At 38.8% G+C, this 20,688-nt stretch overlaps 1 protein-coding gene across 3 annotated transcripts in view; it reads right to left on the minus strand.

Annotated features, from left to right (window-relative positions):
• csmd3b (CUB and Sushi multiple domains 3b) overlaps positions 1 to 7,226 on the minus strand; it is a 347,235-nt gene extending 340,009 nt beyond the window's left edge. For all 3 annotated transcript variants that reach the window (XM_056741016.1, XM_056741014.1, XM_056741013.1), the window contains exon 1: positions 7,004 to 7,226. In XM_056741016.1, coding sequence (XP_056596994.1) covers positions 7,004 to 7,178 — 175 coding nt within the window. In that variant the 5' untranslated portion in view covers positions 7,179 to 7,226. The remainder of the gene's footprint in view (positions 1 to 7,003) is intronic.
• Positions 7,227 to 20,688: the final 13,462 nt, after the last annotated feature.

The raw sequence follows: 20,688 nt of genomic DNA on the forward strand, positions 1-20,688 counted from the left end.
TGTGATTCTGCCATACACTTCTATTCTGACACTGCTGGTCTATCTTGAAGAATCTAAAAATGATTTTGACATCATAATTACGATACAACCTGCTCATTCCTCTCTTGACACAAGATATTGATTTGCCTTTATAGTTGAGATATATTCTGCTGATTCTTCCTATAACACAGAAACAAAGGGTTACAAATACTACTAATAATGCTCTTTTTATTTACCAAGTACTGAAATATCTGCATCGCACTTTTGAAGACTAGGCATATAAATCATTCTGTCTTGTACATGTAAGTGTTTCCTTATTGGATATGTAGGCCTCTGCATGCAAACAGCCGGCTCAAAGTTGTCTCACATTATCTGTGACGTGTGAACAAACGCACAGCCATAGGGACCATTAAATATCCAAGTAATATTGACATGGCACCACATTACTCTCCTGCCTTCAGCATTGTCACATAATGCAGCGTTTTCCGAAATATCTACCACAGCATTGCATCATAGGTAAATCCCTCTAAGCATCTTGGGTAGAGTGAAAATAAACTCTTAACTTCTGTTAGTTGACCTCTTGATCTCAGTTATGCATTATTATTATAATCATCATTAATAATGAATCTAAATTATGGAGGTAATAAGTATACCCTTGGGTAATTTCAATACGAACGATCTCACTTTCTCAACCAGATAAAGTTGAAGGGCCATAACTCAAATTTGGTTTAAAATCTTGTCGGACTAGAACAAATAGACCAGCCCCAAGGTGACTACGACCGCCTGAAACTGATGAAGTTGCACTTTGCAAGACCTAAACCACACTGTGGACACGCTCCCTGAACAGCAAACGCTAATTTAAAATGTTTGCCATTTTAATTAGATTGTGCTCTGAGATTGTGCTATCTGATGAAGTAAAGGGTCAGCGTGATCGGCGACATTTGAGCCGAAAGAGAGAGACAACATAATACGGTCGAAACTTTTCGGCTAAAGACCTGCAAATGACCAAACATATATGACCCTAGACCACAATACCAGTCATATGCTTTCCATTGATAAATGGTTTGTTAGGATATGACAGTAATTGGCCGAGATACATCTATTTGAACATCTGGAATCTCAGGGTGCAAAAAATCTAAATATTGAGAAAATTGTCTTTAAAGTTATCCATCAGATGCACTGTAGCAGGCCGTTGCTAAGAAGAAACAGGTTTGTTTTAATGCTCTCTATTGGCTTACTGCTGTACTGATGTTGAGGAGAGTAGATGAACCCGAAAGCAGATTTTCTAAGCTTTACTAAGATACCAAACTTAAGTGGGTAATTCTTAAAGAGCTGGCAGCAGCGAGCCAAGTTTGTAGACGTGTTTCTAGCCATTTTTTTGCTAGCAATTTTGCTGTATCCACTCACAAAAATAACGTTTTTATATATTTATGGAAAGAAATTGACAAAATATCTTAATGGAAAATAATCTTTACTTAATATTCTAATGATTTTTGACAGAAAAGAAAAAACTTTTTTTCAACCATACAATGTATTGTTTGCAATTGTGACTGGTTTTGTTGTGCAGGTCACATATTTCTTGCAATATTCTAAAAATGTATTTAACGTTATATAAATATATAACATAATATAATGTAAAAATAGAAAAAAAATTGTCCGTAGGGTGTGAGTGCGTGAGTGAATGAGTGAGTGTGTGTGCCCTGCGATGGGTTGGCGCTCCATCCAGGGTGTATCCTGCCTTGATGCCCGATGACTCCTGAGATAGGCGCAGGCTCCCCGTGACCCGAGGTAGTTCGGATAAGTGGTAGAAAATGGAATGGAATGGAATAATGTAAAAATAAATGTGTAAAAACAAATCTGTATACGTAACATATATATACAGTATATGATATGTACATTTTATACATATTCCATTTTATTGAGAATGTACATTTTATTTGTCATCACATGGAGTTCCGAACACAAAATTCACACCAATAAACCTTAGATACCTGACTAAATTGATCAACGACTTAAAAGTTTGTAGAAAATTTGAGTTCATTGTGAATTTGTGGCAAAACACTTCCATCTAATGGAAGTGTTCCATCCAAATATGGCAAAATCCAACATGACAACATAGCAAACAGCTGCAGCCGCTGCCATATCCGGACGCCCAAGAACAAAATGACAAGGGTCAAGCTTGTCAAGATTTCTGTCCAGCTGTGTCCTCTATAACAGATGACAGGTAATCATTCATCTCTCATTAAAACACAGCTTCTCAATTACAGCCAAAATATTACCCTCCCGGTTCCAGAGACATCACTTCCAGGCTAAGTCAAAGAGAAATTATTTATATCAGCTGTCTATGAAAAGGAAACAACATATGTGAGTGAGAACTGGAGGGAGGAAAAAAATAAATGAGCTTTTCGAAAATTGGCAGCTATGCTCGGCGTGAGGCGGCCCCGATTCAATGGAACCCAGATTGCGCTGACAACTATTTTCCCTTTAAACAAGAGACCCACCGCGAGCAGCAGTCGCGAACAAGTTTGAAACAATGAGGCCTGACTGTTCTAAACGCACCTCAGCGAAGAACAATGGGAACAAAATCCCTGCGCAGCGCAGGTGACCTCTTAAAAATCTCTACAAGGTCAGGAGGTCAATCGTACAGTAACATCCCATTTGAACTCTGCCATTGTACTCTATTGGCTGTCATTGAAAGATGGCATGTCATTTCTATCAAAGCCAATAATCTTCAGTCTTGGCTTTGATGTACAGAAATGTCTTCATTCACAGAAGTTGACCCATAAAAAGCTGGCTGCGCACCCAGAGCGCTCATGGACATTCGGATGAGGGCATAGGATTGGGTCCGTCACGTCTAGGAAATTTGCCAGGCTTTCGCTAAAAATAGCACCAAACGGTGCAGAACATCATCACGGAGATGCAAATCGGAATTCGTAGATTGTGAGTTTGCAACGTACATACAACGCCAAGCTAATGAACGCAGCGCTCCATAAACCTGCACTCTCACATCTGTGCTGAAGAGCGAGGAGCTACTGAATACTGCAGTAGTACAGATGTATCCTAACAAGAGTCAAACAAACACGCTTTTCCCTTTTTTGACACCGCGTCTTCTGCAGTACCAGTTTGTGAATGTTTATGAGCGTGTATGGACCGAGATACTCTGTCACAACGGGTAGCGGTGAGAAAAGCAGACAGCTCCACGCCTCTGCACCTGAGCCACCCTGACAGACACAGGACTCCAATCAGACCGCATTTCCCACACACCTGTCACCCTGGAAGCCCTTCACTCCTTTGAGGTCACGAAAACGTAGAAGTCAGTGTGCAACAACAGCGCTTTCGTTGACCGAAAAATTGTTTTACAATATATCAACTCGCTGAAAGCAGTGCTTGCTGAGAGAAGGACAGACGGTAGAGTGTTTAAGTTTCCGTGGAGAGAGATCAGATCCGCGGTGTCAAAGTAAAATCATTTTGTGCGATTGTGCAGAGCGAGCATGTGGAATACTTCTGTGTGTTGAAAGCCCTCTACAGGTAATGAGGTTGTGACTCAGTCATCGTTCATGGTGTGACAGCACTTCAAACATTGTTGAGTTTGCACGGAATCTTTTCATCCTTTTCTAAAAGCTGTATTAGAGAAATGTGATGGTAATTGAAGGGGACAAAAATCACAATGCTGAAATTGCGAGAGGCCCCTGCTGGACCCCACCAATCTACACTTCAAACCCATTGATGTGTGCAAAAATAGTGCATGCAAGCATTATGGGAAACTGCAAGCTGGCAAAATTGTTTACAGTTTCATGATGGAATAACAGTATTACATCATTAAGCATGTCTGATTGTTCCAAAAGCCAATTTATCGCCAAAATACAGCTTGTAGTAAATAATGGCTGTATAATGTCACTGCTTAATGACATCAATGCCGCTCTACCGTCTCTAGGAAATTTACTAATGATGAAATACATGGGAATTCTGTGCGACCGACTATTGCTAATCACAGCGTTGGATCTGAATCCTTGATGGTGTACACCAAAATGTGATTTAGGGGGTTCCCTAAAAATGCTAAATTAAAAGGATACATTTTTTGTTTATGTATGCTTATGTACTTTTAATAACATAATAAAGCTTCTTATATGACGGTCAATGTGGGAAGTAAAAACCATTTCAACATGCTCTTTCCTTGTCCACCAAAAACCCATCCCTTTCTAAAAAGCCATCCATCTGTCAGCGTCTTTATGTGTTTTGTTGTACAAGCTGTTTAACACTTAAGATGTAGTCAAGTACGAGTCAAGAGACCCAAACTGGCGTGAATATTTGTGCATGACTAATTCAACGCTGATCATCATCAGTAGTCACAAGACCGAAACACATCCAGCACTGTGGGGGATATGTAGCACCTGGGGTTTGTGCGCTGCCTTGTTACTACGAGATCATCACTTGAATTCCAGATCAATTTTGCTCAGGGCGGGGGGCAAAGGTGATGCATATCCAAGTAGCAATAGTACGAGAGGCCGGCCAGTCGTATTGACTGATCTGCCTCCGCCCGATTTCGCGAGAGGTATTTATAACATTAAACACCCATTTTACACATCCACCAATAAACAGACAGCCAATGCACATTGTAACCGGATCTATTTTCTCGCGGCTTCTCGATTTCCCACGAGACGTAATTCCAATCTGAGGGCGGTACGCCGTTTGTCAATTGCTTGGAAATGCAACAGAAATGTCACGCGCCATCCACATGCGAAGGTACTAGACATTCAACCGAGAGCCCTTAAAGTCCACGTTGTTATGAGCGCAGCGTACTCACACAAACATGCGTTCTCTTAAAGAGCCGTTCTTCAAAATCTGTTTGATTGCAAACATGTGTAGACTTTAATGACCCCGCTCTGCACCTGGCTCTTCAGAAGCCTTGCTTTTGCTCACTGAGATTGAAAACTTCTTTCAGAAATTTGTATCATGCTGGATTTTCCAAGTTCTGTACAGATGTTACAGGATCCGTCATCGTCAAAGGGTCTATACATTCCAAGTGGTCACCTTGCTCCTATGTACAGATCTGAGGTCATTTATTTAGGAAGAGATTAAAGAGTCATCTGATAAAGCAGTGCTTAAAACTGTAGTAGCGCACTGAACTGTGCGTGAAGTTACCGCGTGAGGTCAACCACGAAGGATCTGCATATTCCCTTGGCCTAGAAGTAGAGATTTCAAGAGGAAACGTATGTGAGAGGAGATTCATGTAGTCATAAACATATTAGATGGCCGCTGAACATTTTATAGATGGCTGCGGGGAGTAACACAAATGAAACTGACCAGTTATATTACAACCATATGGCATTCCCCATAACAGAAAATATGCCGGTTTGTTACTTACCCTGCCGGCAAGAAATAAAAGGTAAGATATGAAGCACTTCTGTTTAAAAATCCACCACCTGGGCCCTGCCTCTAGAACAGTGAGTATTAATTCAGCACCAGCAGAATTATTGTGTATAATTAAGTTAAGTCCTAAGGCCTGCTGGTCTGACGAAGAATACATTTATGAGCCTCATATTGTAATAGAAATATTTAATAGGTGATATTGCGAGTGTTTATTTATTTGGCTAAATCTGTAGGTCAGAATGACTCATTGTAGGCACAGTGGATCTCTCTCTCTCTTTCTCTCTCGCAGTAAGGCAGTGATGTGAGGTCTAGATCGCATTCATTATCCTCGGCATCTCGTCACACTGCCACCACGCGACGGTATCAGCCAACAAGACTGACTGCGGATCGCGCGCTTTACACGGACACCGGCTCCTGCTGTTTATCCTCATCTCCATCCAAGAAACAAATCAACCCCTTTCCCAATACTCATCTTTCCCATGATGACATACACGATAGGCTAAACCCCAAAGAATTAACACAACAAAACTGAAAAGTCAAATAACCTTTTTGTAATGCGTTTCTCTATTTAAATGAAGTTGAAATGAATAGAGGTTTGTGTGTGTATGAGGGTCATATGTGCCCATCACGACACTATCTACTAACCGTTTAGCATTAGATGGAAACGGACCAGATCCGATGCAAATTAAAATGCTAGGCAGGTGTTAATGATCAAGATACATCACCCAGAAGTGTTGCCCACGGGTTTGCCACCACCCCACCAAATTCAATCCAACCACATACCCGTTTTAAAGCAAAATCCTATATTATACGATTATAAACCTGACAACTTTTATACACGTCGAATTCCACTGCAAGAACCACAATTTGCAAAGAGATGAGCTCAGACCGAGCTTCTTCATTATAAATACACGGAAGAGATTTGGGATGTTTAACATGGCCAAATTATGTGTTTCGTATGTTACATGGAGACGGCGCGCAACAGTTAAGTCCGCCAAATCAAGTGTTATTAACTGGAGTCCAGAGGACCATTGTGAGATGCTCTGGCGGTCCATTGACAGGTGTAAGGTCAGAATCGTACATGTAACACGTCGTCCACCCTGTTCTAGATTACTTATGGACTAATGCACGTTTCCCGAAGCATACAGTAGCCTATATTTCTCAGCACCTTGCATCTTCAAAAGGAATCGTGAAGCTTTATCAGTTGCACCCCATCAGTGATGTTACAGCTGTACGAAAATACACGACAAACGTTCATTTATTATTAACTATGGGCTATAGGCTACAATATAAATAATTTGCTAACAGTCAAGCACTTTCTGAAAACGCCCTGCATGTTAACAAATTGGCCAACCATTCCCCCAAAAAGCTTTTGATGAAATTTCGCAACGCCACAATATTTCGCCTTACATTGCATTACACTGTAATTCATCATTTAATGTCCATAAGCAACTCACGTAGCTCGAGCATACCGCAAGAATATTTATTGAGCCCTCGCTCAATGCCTGCATTGAGTAAATGCGCTTCTATTCTCAAGCATTCTGCTGCACGGTCGGCTCTCCCAACATACATCTCCTCAAACCCAATTCCCATCCACGCACATGCAAATTGATGTAAAAACCCCCCAAATAACTCCTCGAGACCTATTACTTACCTCGCACGCACGTGACCATCATAAAAAATATAAGATTCCTAAATGCAACTCCAGTTTTAATCCTCATTTTCTTTGCTTGGGAGTCCGCAGGACCACATTTAATACATCCTCTCTTAAAAACGGTTAGGATTCCCGTTGATCTGACGCTTTTACCCTCTGTGTCATCTATGTTCATTTTCACATGAAGGTATTAGTTCGTTCCCTCAGCCAGAAGCGGAGCGGATCGCGGCGTGGCTCGAAGTGAACGGTGATGCTGGGATACCACAGCAACCTTGACGAGGACTCAACCATCTCGCCGAAAGGGGCCAAACTCTGCGCTCTGATCTTTCTCACTCACTCCATTTCTCTTAAGCGTGCTCTCAATGTGTTTCATGACTGCTTTAATGAAATTAAAAACCAACATTTGCATTTATGTGTTTAAAACGTAAAGACGATAAATGCAAAATAAAAAAAATCAATAATGATCAAATCAATAAATACTTAATTACTGCAATCTGGGCATAATGCAGAATGGGGCATTTTTTTATTTTCTAGTGATCATCAACAAATGTCCCCTTTAAATGCTTTAACAAAGAAAGATAAAGCTAGAATACTTCACAACGCATTTTTTCCCACACACGTAATGAGGGATGTGTTTACTGCTTGAAGAATGGCGTAACATCGTGGAAACATTGTTTTACATTAAACGTCAGAGGTCTAGACAGGAAAAGAAATTCTATGTTCTAGGAAGTCCCTGAGATCGCTTAGTTCTGAAATTGTGTTACTGTAAAACTGCTGTTGGACATGCTCGTTGGAGCCTTATTTCTTGAGAATCTTGTGGAAAAACACAGGCTTGGATTTTCTCCTGTGTGTTGCATTATAATCATCGTTATCAAATAGCATCTTTTTAAATAACTTTGGCAGTGATTGTGAGATCTAAGACTTGCACTGTAGAAGGACGCTCCTGCCATCTACAGGCTAAACACCCAGTCAAATTTCACGTGCAGAAGCTCGACATCCTCTCTCTCCACCAATTCCCACGCTCACGTAGCCTACCTACAACACAGCGCACACACGCACTGCGAGCAACCAGACTGAAAGGATCTCAGACCAAAGAAAAGTTTGTTTGGAAATATAACATTAATAAAATAGACATAACAAGTCTCTGAGACGCATTCATCTCCACATTTCCCGATCCCAGTATCAGTAAACAGGAATACTTCTCTGAATCATTTTTCATCATTTATTGAGATCGTTTTCCTACTGATTTGGAACCCGAAGTCGATACTTAGTAGGTAAGTGGGCTACTGCAAATGAAGATTGAAGCGCGATATCCTTCTCTCGAGACACAAACGGAGAACTCTCCAAGGTGCTGAAGTCTACGATGACGCGGACTCGGTGTATATGTACCTAAAACGTCATTGTACCGCGGTAGGTATGTAGATAGGTAAATAGATAGATGATAGATAAATAGATAGACAGATATATGGATAGATGGAAAGATGGATGGATAGGCAGGTAGGTAGAAAGGTAGATAGATAGATAGATAGATAGATAGATAGATAGATAGATAGATAGATACTGAGAGAGAGAGAGAGAGAGAGAGAGATAGATAGATAGATAGATAGATAGATAGATAGATAGATAGATTGATTGATAGATGATAGGTAGATAGATGGATAGATATATAGATAGTGTGAGAGAGTTAGAGAGAGAGAGAGAGACACAGAGAGAGAGAGAGAGAGAGAGAGAGAGGGAGAGAGAGAGAGAGAGAGAGTTGATAGATAGATAGGTAATTTGGATAGGTAGGCAGGTAGGTAGGTAGGTAGGTATAGGTAGAAAGATAGATGATAGATAGATAGATAGATAGATAGATAGATAGATAGATAGATAGATAGGTAGATAGATGGATAGATAGATAGATAGATAGATATAGATAGATGATAGGTAGATAGATGGATAGATATATAGATAGTGAAAGAGAGAGCGAGAGAGAGAGAGACAGGGAGAGAGAGGGAGAGAGAGAGAGTTGATAGATAGATAGGTAATTTGGATAGGTAGGCAGGTAGGTAGGTAGGTAGGTATAGGTAGAAAGATAGATGATAGATAGATAGATAGATAGATAGATAGATAGATAGATAGATAGATGATAGGGAGATAGATGGATAGATATATAGATAGTGAGAGAGAGAGAGAGAGAGAGAGACAGAGAGAGAGAGAGAGAGAGAGAGGGAGAGAGAGAGAGAGAGTTGATAGATAGATAGGTAATTTGGATAGGTGGGCAGGTAGGTAGGTAGGTAGGTAGGTATAGGTAGAAAGATAGATGATAGATAGATGATAGATAGATAGATAGATAGATAGATAGGTAGGTAGGTAGGTAGGTAGGTAGGTAGGTAGGTAGGTAGGTAGATAGATAGATAGATAGATAGATAGATAGATAGATAGATAGATAGATAGATAGATAGATAGATAGATAGATAGATAGATAGATAGACAGATATAGATAGATAGATAGATAGATAGATAGATAGATAGATAGATAGATAGATAGATAGATAGATAGATTGATAGATAGATAGATAGATAGATAGATAGATAGATAGATAGATAGATAGATAGATAGATAGCTAGATAGCTAGATAGATAGATAGATAGATAGATAGATAGATAGATTGATAGATAGATAGATAGATAGACAGATATAGATAGATAGATAGATAGATAGATAGATAGATAGATAGATAGATAGATAGTTACTCTCTCTGTTTAACAGCCCGAGCATTGTGAATAAGTGTTGTGTAAGACAATCATTCAACAAAATCATTCTTACCCATTTTTTAGCCACTACATGCACTCAAGCACTAATTAGATTGTGGAATTCCACCCTCATTAGTCCTGCAGACCCACACTCCTCTGAACAAAGGATAGGCCAATAAATCATGCAGTCACGAGAATAAGCACCCAACCTTTCCTCACTGAAGTCTCTCAATGGCAGGATCAGGAGAGGGAGAGAGCGAGAAGGAAAATCCAGCAGAGAATGAATCATGACTGCACCTCATCAAATCCACATTTCTCTTCTGCTTTGAGTACAAGAGACTAACCTTCCTCTCCCTCCCTTTTCCAACACACCAAATTAAAATACAGTTAAGGTCCCTTAAATAACAGATGGGTTTGATGCGAATGGACCTTTGGGAAGTGATATCTATGAACTGGATTTAAATTTATAAACAGTTATACTTTCTGTTGTGATATGTAATTCAGTCCCTATGTGACAGGACGTTTTGAGCAACTTATATACGTGTACCAGCCATTTAATGATATTAGAAGCATTTTATGACTATCGAATAGGTAACTTGGAAATTGGAATTAAGAGACTTTTAGTGACAAGTTTCACTGAGAAATCAAAAAGTGGTTATAAAGAAATTGTTTTAATAACACTATAAAAACTAAATAAACATGCTTAAAGTTTTAGAACTGAATTCATCCTCACCAGCCTAAATTGTCCATTTGTTGAACCATTTGCAAACCAAATCCAAATAAAAAATATTTAAGCAAACACCAGATTATTATTCCAGGTGGTAAGTAACAATAAGATATGGGCAGAGTCCAACAAATGCCACATTAGGTTGCTGACGTTTATTTTTAACAACACTAATCATTTCGGTCCAACAGGTTGTGCAGCACATTTGAGCGCAAATTGTTTTGTGAACCGTTCAGTGTGATTTCAGAGCTGAAAATAGACTGCTGTTAAAAGATAGCACAACACTATAGCAGTAACTGAGAACCCAGAACCTCATTTAACATGCAAAAATGTTAACCATCCATTGACAGATAGCTTTGAAAAACAATTTTGATGCAAGAAACATTATCACAAAAAAGAAAACAATCAAATGTGCATGCTTGTCTGACTTTTAACCCTGCACTAGTATTATCAAGAAACTCGATATCTGATGCACTAGATCCTGCGCGCGGTTATCCAAGCCGCCAAACACAAATACAACTAAGATCAGTCAACGCAAGTCTTCAGAGCATCACCCGGACATGTTTGTGCATTGCTTGTTCTCATAGCTTCACACCACCACAAAGCCAAAAATTCATCTTCCAAGGGCATTCAGCAATGAGATACAGAATCGTCTGCTTTATAAAGACTCATGGTCATTTGAAGAGATGCAATGCATCAATCTGGCCCTCAGGGTTTAGATGGGTTATTCTTATGACTGGAAAAGTGACCTCATTTGCACACTTCATTAAGTCACGAGCACAGCTCGCCTTCGAGGTATACAAGAGTTTCTCTGCTTATTTATTGTGTCGTCACTTTTTCTTCACTCACAAATAAACAGTCACTGCTTGCAATAACAATGAACATAAAACATCATAAAAACATCATAAAGTGAATCGTGAAAGGTCCGGTTCCAAGTCATCGTTACTGCAGCCAAGAAAGTCTCCAAATTATCTTTTTTTTGTATTGGAGTTATGAGAAAATTCATACAGGTTTGGTAAGACATAGATGATTGTCTTACCGTAGGAGTCCGCAGGATGACTGTATTTTCATTTTTGGATGAGCTATTTTTTACTTTAGGATCAGGTGCGTCAACAAAATCCTGCAAGCACAATATGTTTTAGTAAATCATACAGACACCATGTGAGCAATGTGAATGAAGTTAGTGATTTACAATACTGTAAACAGAATTAAACAGTACTGTGTTTTATGCTATATGAAAGGCAGACAATTGTAGTCTTGCGGAATTGACAGTGATGTGTGGTTCTGTAAGATCTGCTGAGGCAGAGAACTGATTCTAGATCAGCAGATCTACACAGTCTGTCTTTCCACTCCATAGAAAAGGGTTCTAAGCAGAAGTAATGACAGCAGGCGGATAAGTTCACTGCCTGACTAATGTCTTGTTGAATGCCTGAAAGTGTCAGGGCTTTAACATCACACCCATCAATTCTTTCTCACCCTCCTGTGGCAAAAGTCATAGATCTGTTCCTGTTAAGCGAGACAAGGCATCAAAATCTAGAAGTGATAGACAAGAGAAAGCGAATGAAAGGTCTTGCTTTGAGAGAAATTGTTGTAGGACGGTTTGCATTTTATTGTACTATAATCAAGCATTGCGCTGTGCATATGATTGCGAATCACTAATATTTGTTGTTATTTTACAATTCTAAAAAGCATTAAATTATATACAGAATGACTCAAAATGGTGTTTTCTGTTATGGTGTGTTAAGTATTAGCTTTGTCCAGACATTCCATTCCATTCCATTCCATTTTCTACCACTTATCCTAACTACCTCGGGTCACGGGGAGCCTGCGCCTATCTCAGGAGTCATCGGGCATCAAGGCAGGATACACCCTGGATGGAGTGCCAACCCATCGCATTGCACACACACTCATTCATTCACTCACTCACGCACTCACTCACACCCTACGGACAATTTTCCAGAGATGCCAATCAACCTACCATGCATGTCTTTGGACCAGGGGAGGAAACCGGAGTACCCGGAGGAAACCCCCGAGGCACGGGGAGAACATGCAAACTCCACACACACAAGTTGGAAGCGGGAGTCGAACCCCCAACCCTGGAGGTGTGAGGCGAACGTGCTAACCACTAAGCCACCGTGCCCCCCTGTCCATACATTAAGTCTAAAATTCTTTTGAATAAATAAAAACTATGACAATTCTTTTTATGCAGTAAGAGCTATAAAATCATGTGCTTAGAATCTGATGAAATATGTTTGGTTGTGTAATTTTTTTAAAATCTTGATTGTAGATTTTGGTAAATCTTTGCTATTTGTGTCTTTTGTGAGATTTTTTATGAAACTCTACATGCAACAATAAGATTACTCATGCAAAATAAATGTTATTTCACTTGCTTTTAATCAGATATATATATTTTTTTGTGTCCTTAAAAGGCGGGGTGTCCGATTTCCGAATTACTCTTGTTTAGACAAAGTTGGGCCGAGTACCAAAACAACCTTGTAACCAGTCAGCAGTAAGGTGCACAGAATGGACATTAGTCGAGCCGAGCGCTGACGAAAGCGAAAGATGGGGGTAGTTGTGTGTCTGTTTTGGTGATTTGAACATCAACATTGGCCATGAGAAATTGGACATCCCGTCTTAAAAACGTACAATTAAAATATCCTAACTTCTAGGTTGCTTTGCTATCCCTGTAACATTTACTGTCCCCCTTTAAGATAAAGTAAGATATCATATATATTTTTTATTTTCACAAAGTTTCTAAAAAGTTGAGTTTTACATTTTTTTTTTTACAAATTTTACAAAATTGCCCTACAACATTTGAGTCCTTAAAGGTTTAGACCTCATGGGGACCCAAACTCAATGACTCAAAGTAGTCTAAAATCGACAATTTCTTTTAACAACACTTACTAACTGACTACGACATTAGAGATGAGGATACATACATTGGTAGTATAAGAATCATAGTTAAACAGCATTCGTCACATTTTACATCAGGACACATCAACTTCCCGTTAAGCACAAATTAAAATGACACTGTAAAAAGAAGACGCTGTCCACTTGGCATAGCAGGCCAGAAGTTATTACAAGTTCCCGATCCATAATTAATTTGAATATGTCAATTAAAGAAAATTGCCCCTTAATTATCCGTGTGCTGGTGAGAAAACCAATGGCTCAGCGATCAGAAGGAAACCTAAATATACCCCAGACCCTTTGGGCTTGTCAGATTGAGGGAATAATTATATCTGGAGTGGAAAGAAGGGCAGAGAATCTCCAGCAGTGTCTACAGTAACTCCCACAATACACATACAGCAAGTGGGTGTGAAAAGTTTCACTTTAGTAATCACTTCCATTCAAGAAAATTGAGGTACATTTTGGGTCAAACTTGGACCTGATTAAAAAATATATTAAAGTGTTCTGCACTTCACATTGCAGCCGAATGAAATGACTCCTTAATGAAGACTTATGTTTTTTCCGTAAGCACCTTATTTATAACTTATTTATAAAGCTTGGTGAGCATAAAAAGAACCAGAGCTGTCAAGATCTGAATGATCCTTTAAATATGCCCATCTCCGTAGATAATATCATCACATTGCGATTAAAGCCACTACATTAAACAAAACCAAATTCATAAATGCACATGAAACATGCAGACCCTGATAACATAAACAACTGCTTTTGAACAAATTCTACTGAATGTCCACCAAAGTGTTGAAACTACATCTCTTTCAAAAACACACTGTGGTAAGCCTTAAGCGCTTTATCCCTAGACAGCAAACATTTGATAAATGACCAAAGTTCCTTTGCTAATGGTGGAAGCGGGCCATACAACAGTCTTGTGCCTCCAACAGTCAGTCACTGTTTCACTGCACAGAGAGGAATTAAAAAGGCTTTGCAAACTGGTTTAGGGATGTTTTGGTCTCTAAGAAGCTTTTCGTTGGACTTTCTCCTCTACTGTTCATTGACCTATTGATGTGACTGAACAGTGAGCTAAAGAATTCAAATGTCATATAGAGTGGAATCAATTGTAATTAAACAGTCACTTTTACCATGTGTGTGATCCCTACGTCTGCTTTGAGTCTATACAACAAAGAGTTTTATAAAGACATTTAAAAGTTTCAAAGTCAAAAGACTGCATTGCAAAAGAGAAACTCAATGCAGAGCGTACAGCCTAAATCTTAAAGGAACATTGCTAAATACATTTTTTGTGGAAAAAATTAAAGGAAAATTATTTGCGCACCTTCACGTTACTCTATAAATCAAAAACATTTTTTTTCAGTTTAAAAAAGTTTGTCTCTTTGAATTTTAGCTTGTAGTATTGTGATAAAAAATATGGGTTTTGAATCAATTACATCGCATAAATGCTTATAAACATATGTAATTTTAATTTTTTACTTATTGTTATTATTAATAGATTAATTAATATACTATTTACGAAATTAACCAAGACATAGTCTCATGGATGTCTACTAGTATTTTTCAAAAAGTTTTACAAAATCTTTTTCTGACAACATAAATCACGAGTGTATATCCGGAATGTATATTGCTGCTTGATCCATGATATCCAACTTTAGGCATTTAAAGATAATCTATTATCATTCTTCAGCATGATCTCTGATTCATGACCATGTGTACTCTTCTAGAACACCACAAAAACATGACATCGAACAGTTGATACATTCTCACATAAGCTCTTTATACAATTTGTCAATTTTGCAATTTTGTTTGGGCATTTGCTTCAAAGCACCAACTGGTCGACGTTTAAACGCTTTAGGTTCCCATTGTTACCAGAATAATTGGTCCCGGCAGATCACATTCTACATTCTCGCGGACCCGCTGCTCCATGTTGGCTCTCATTTGTTTGGCATTATTTCAGTTTTCACCATTGTTACCAAGGAAACGATCTTGGCTATTCTTCCGCACGTTAAAAATCCTCCCAAAGCCCGAGCACACCTGAGACACACGCCGTCCCTCCACACTGCTGGTTAACACTCAACAAGAAATGTCAACAACAACATTAAAAAACAATGCTTATTAAATAAAAGCATTAAAGTCTGCAGATCACAGAGGACAAAACTCTCACTGCAAAACAAAAAGAGGCAATTCACAAGCGTGAGCGGCCACGGTTTATGCAGATCCGCGCCGGCCAAGCCTTGCAAGCTGTTAAACAACTTGGCTTTGTTCTTCCATTTTCAGCAATGAGGGTGTAACAGCCAGAACTGGACATAGAGCCAGAAAGGGTGTTTGAATATTCATTAAACCGATCATTAAAGAGCTTGGCTTGGCTTCTGACGAACCAATCAGATCTAATGAATTTGATTTGCAAAGCCTCTGCCATTAAGAAGGCCCCACACGGCGAGTGAGGCATCTGAAGCAGAAGACATCGTCTGAGGATGAATGAGAGCAATTGAGAGTGAAAGTTGAGTGAGTTAAATTGCAGGAGACTATGTTGTCTTTTGAGTTTAAATTAACATGCTCGCAGCCTGTAACACGCAACAAACAAGTTGTAGAATATGAATGGGAAGACTAAAGAGAGGAAAATCTGTTGTTTTTCTGAGCGTGTGAACTCTTTCAACAAGTACTGCAGCTAATTATTGCAAAAAGCATGTCTCCACTTTAAGAGAAAACTACAACCAAACATGATAATTCTGTATTAAAGGAGCTGTATATGTAACATTGACACCTAGGGGTTGATATTGCTATCGCAGGGTTTTCCCCGCCCCTCCTTCTCCTAAGACTCAACTCACAGGAGTTACCAGACACTCACATGAGTGTTATGGAAAGCATCAACTCATACACTGTAAGTTTATTTGATAATTTATATGTTTGAAGTGGTTTTGTTGTTGCAAATAAAATTCAATCAGCAGCTGGATTCCTCTGGTCGCATTTTTTGCTGTCTCTTTTATATAACCATACAAATATTGTACGTTACTCCTCGTAAATTGTAAAATAATATAGTAATTCTTTCTACGTTTGCAACATATTAGTACCGGAAAGGTGGAAACTGCTATTTGCTATTATCTCATACCCAGATCATTTGTTTGCTGCAATATGCTGTTATTGTCGCCAACTGGAAAGCTGTCGAAATACACTAGTTGGTAAATCATCAGTGGGCGGGGTCATACGGATCAAAACAAAAAGAGACATTCCGGCACGGAATGCATATTTCAGAGTGGAATAACTGGCTATTGCATTGTTTTTTGGACAAACCAATACAGTATGTGAACTGATCATGTCTACAAACATATTAAAGTATTGATTTGATATAATACAGTACATTTTTTACATGCACTTCCTTTAATTCACTAACCCGCAGTCTTTCAAACCAGCATGCTGTCGTTTTTTGTAAGCGAAACACGTGGAAATATGTCATGCTCCTCTTTTCCAAAGAACGCTCATACTGACCCTCATAAAGTTCATGCTAACCTTGTCTCTCATGCTTCATATGGAAAAAAAGTCTATACGATTTCTGTACAATATGTCTTCTACAGCAATGTGAAACTGTGTGGGGAGCAGACTGAAGTAATGCAATTATTTGCTGATAATCTTCCCCTCTAATGAGCTGTGAACCCAAGTTCTCTAGAGCAACTCTTAGTGACTTAATTCTCAAGTCTAACGTTTTCAAATTAACAGCTCACTAAAGTGAAAGATTATTTAATCTGATCTGAAAAAACATATTTTATGATGTGGCAATATTGTATGATTCTGCAGCGTTAATGTAACTGTGTGATAACTAGAAAAAGGTCTTCTAACCCCATCACTAAATTCAACTGTCACTGAGGTGAAGCAGATTGTACTGTATATTAGCATGTAAAAAAAGTTATAAATTGTCATGAGTATCACGGTTCACTCTGTTTCTCCCCGTGTTTGTCCCAGGACTGCATTTCCCATGTTCCTCCATGCTCCCTCAGCTGTCACGTGTTCGTAGTCACCCTCACCCGTCAACCATCAACTTCATCAACCGGACGCTATTTATACACATCATGTTCATTTGTTCATTGTCCTGTCAACTGTGGTGTTACCTAGTTGTTGTATATCTTGATACTCCTGATTATCATTGTGGTTAATATTAAAGTGTCTTTGTTAAAAACCTCCGTGTCTGTGGTCCCCAACCCGTGACAATGAGATCGTGTTGGATTATCAGTGAAAATTTACTTTTTTTTCTCCCTCTAAGATGTTGGATGGCTATGGAAGATTTCAGACATGAATCATAAATTCTACATTTATGAAAGTTTTTTACATATAGGAAGGGCTTAATGAAGATCCTTTGTATTTGACTCAAAATAAGCATATGGGCAAAAATAATATACTGTATGTTAACAAGATGCGCCACTGCCATTACAATGAAAAGGCGAAGAATGCAACATCGATATGGTTGGTCTAGCGAAGAAAGTCCTGCCTTCCAGTAAAAAATCCAATCGTCAATAGATAAAGACAGATACTTCTGGGGTGTGCATGTGCAGTAACTGAAGCACCTACGAAATATGTGATTTGCAATGCAATTTAAATTTAGCAAAGTTGTGGTAAAGTCCATGTCAGGTTAAATCATTGATCGGAAATATGCTATTTTATTTTTGAAATATCTGCCTTTCACTATTCAAGGTGATAAGGCTTGTCTTGCTATGACTGAAATTGCTGCCCAGAGGTGTTGCAAACATGGCCACCGAGTGGCACGTCTTCGTAACAGACTTTGATGAGTTTAAAAAGTGAGTAAATAACAGAATAACAGTCTACTTTTTGAGTGGATGAATCTGAAGGGGAAGAAAGAAGTGCACTAAAATATACAAATGTATTTAAATTGCTCTATTTCACACACTAATGTATGTCTTTTTTAAGATTCATTTAAAAATATAAGTGTACTGTGTAATTTTGAGACACCATGAGTAGAAATACTAAAGACTATTTTCGCATATTAAGTACAAACTTAATTCGTGAAAATAGTGCACTCTAAATACAAGGAAGTCTACTAAGTGTTTAAATAAAGTGTATTTTAGTGCCCTATTTTATACATGGGTTCAAGGTAATACACAGGAAAAAATACAATAAATGGACCTTAAAAGAATGTAATGGATGAATGAAAGGATCTCAAGCCTCAGCTCTTTTTATATTTTTTGGGATATTCCAACCTCTGAAAACAAGAATACTGTAAAATAAGACCAATGCATCACTTGTACTCAGCGCTCTGTGTTGGTGACGTATATATTGCCAAAAGTGGAAAAGGGAATGGCACAAGAAGCTATGGAGAGATCTATCCGGAGCTTTCAGTCAGACAGTTCATTGATTGAGTCTGTGTCTCTCTCTCACACAACACACGGTGTCTACCACATCAGATGAATCTATCTTCTCAAATCGTGTCTCTCGGTTTCCCTTATTTACACTTTATGAGGAGCTCATGCAGACAACAAAGGAAAAATTGCCATGCTTTGAAGTACATCTGATTTATATCGACACCCATGGTACTAGCTCTGTCTTCCAAAAAAAGCATGGCAGTCAGGAAGTACATATACAGTATATCTCCATCTCTCTTTCTGGTTGTGAGTACAGTGTGCAGCTACAGTATCAGAGCTCCAGTTGAGGAGTTGAAAGAGAAAGGGGACATGCCTTGAATACTTTTAATGATATGATTGTACTTGACAGGACTAAATGTGAGCAGGTGTTACAGACACTCCAAGGTTCCATGGGCAACGCCAAGGGTGTGTTCTTCAAAATGTCTTCCCCCGAACATGCTTGAGTCTTACTGGATGTGGCAAGTTCTTGACAAGTATGTCAAACTAGCGGGGTGTCAAAGCTGTAGGTCATGGCTTTGGGTTGCGTTGAGAGATGGGTGTTTACGACCTTCATCAGCCATATGCAGTATTGGCCTATAGAAAATACCTCTGACTGATTCATTTGATTTAAGAAGGCTTAAACAAGTCAACCACAACTGGCTTACTGTACCTTTTTTATGGACTGCCAATTGAATGCAACTGATTTTGTTATTACTAATTCAGATAATTCAATGTAACAAGATCTTTTAAATACTAAAGAATTATAGAGCGATGATGGTCAACAATCATTCCCATTTGACAAGACTGACATTATCAATTATACTATAATTGACTGACACTTCAATACACTGTAAAATGGGGCGTTTAAAGTTACTTAATGATTTACGGCCTTGCAAGTTGATACTTTTGTTCTACTTCAAGTCTACTCAAAGTAAAAAAAAGTTATGATGCCATGAATGAAAAATCAGTTATTTCTGGGATTCCTTTTGAAATATTTTCTGTTCTGCAGGAAAAGTCACACAGGTTTGGAATGACATGATGGTGGGTAAATGATTAAATTGATTCATTTTTATGTGAACTGTATCCCATTAAATAAAGCTATATAAAAGTTGAACCAAAGAAATGCAACTTTCATCTAAACCTTGAGATTTTCTTCAGCATTATTTACTTGATCTTGGAATCAGTTTTTACTGAGTTGAGCTTTAATCGTGTCTGAGTTTTAAGCCCTAGAGGTTTAAGATCATCGCACCATATTTTTTATCATGTTGAGGAATATCTCGATAAACCCCTTCACAATCCTTCCTTCCAATAGCATCTCCTCTATCGCTCAGGTTTTTCGCTCCTTAAATCTATTTTCATCTCCGTTTCCACCAAAAGTCTCTTCCACTGTCTTTCCTGTCATGAACGAGCATGCCCACGGGGATTGTGGGAATTGTATTCCAGGTGGAGGAAAAGCCCTTAAGTGGTCGCCAGCAGGTGCTCACTTATTTAGACGAGTGACTGGATAATTACCAGCACCTGTGTGCTTATCAGAGACCCGTTTCAGAATCAGGGAGAGGTTTCAGCAAAAGGGACAGTTACTCTCAGGAGAGTTTGATTGGCGACTGTCCCAAAAGAACAATTCGACACAGTAGCTCGAAAACAGTGATAGAAAATCACAATAGCATCCAGATGTGTGTAACAGAGTTATCAAGCACTCTATAACGGCATATACAGGATAATATCAGGAAAAAATTACATCAGGGCAGGAAGTCTCGGATGCAATCACATTGAAATGAACATTCAAAGCGTTATGTATCTTGCCTCGGGGACATAATGTAAGTGAATAAACAGACTTAAGTATACAGGGTGCAGAGAGCTATCTTTAACACTTAGTGCAAAACATTTTATTAGCACGGCCTCTTGATTCAGTACTTAAGTGTGTCCCAAAAAAAGAATTCAACACAGAGCCTGAACCCTACAAG

The sequence above is a fragment of the Triplophysa dalaica genome, chromosome 25 (genome assembly GCF_015846415.1).
Source record: "Triplophysa dalaica isolate WHDGS20190420 chromosome 25, ASM1584641v1, whole genome shotgun sequence".
Lineage (NCBI taxonomy): Eukaryota > Metazoa > Chordata > Actinopteri > Cypriniformes > Nemacheilidae > Triplophysa > Triplophysa dalaica.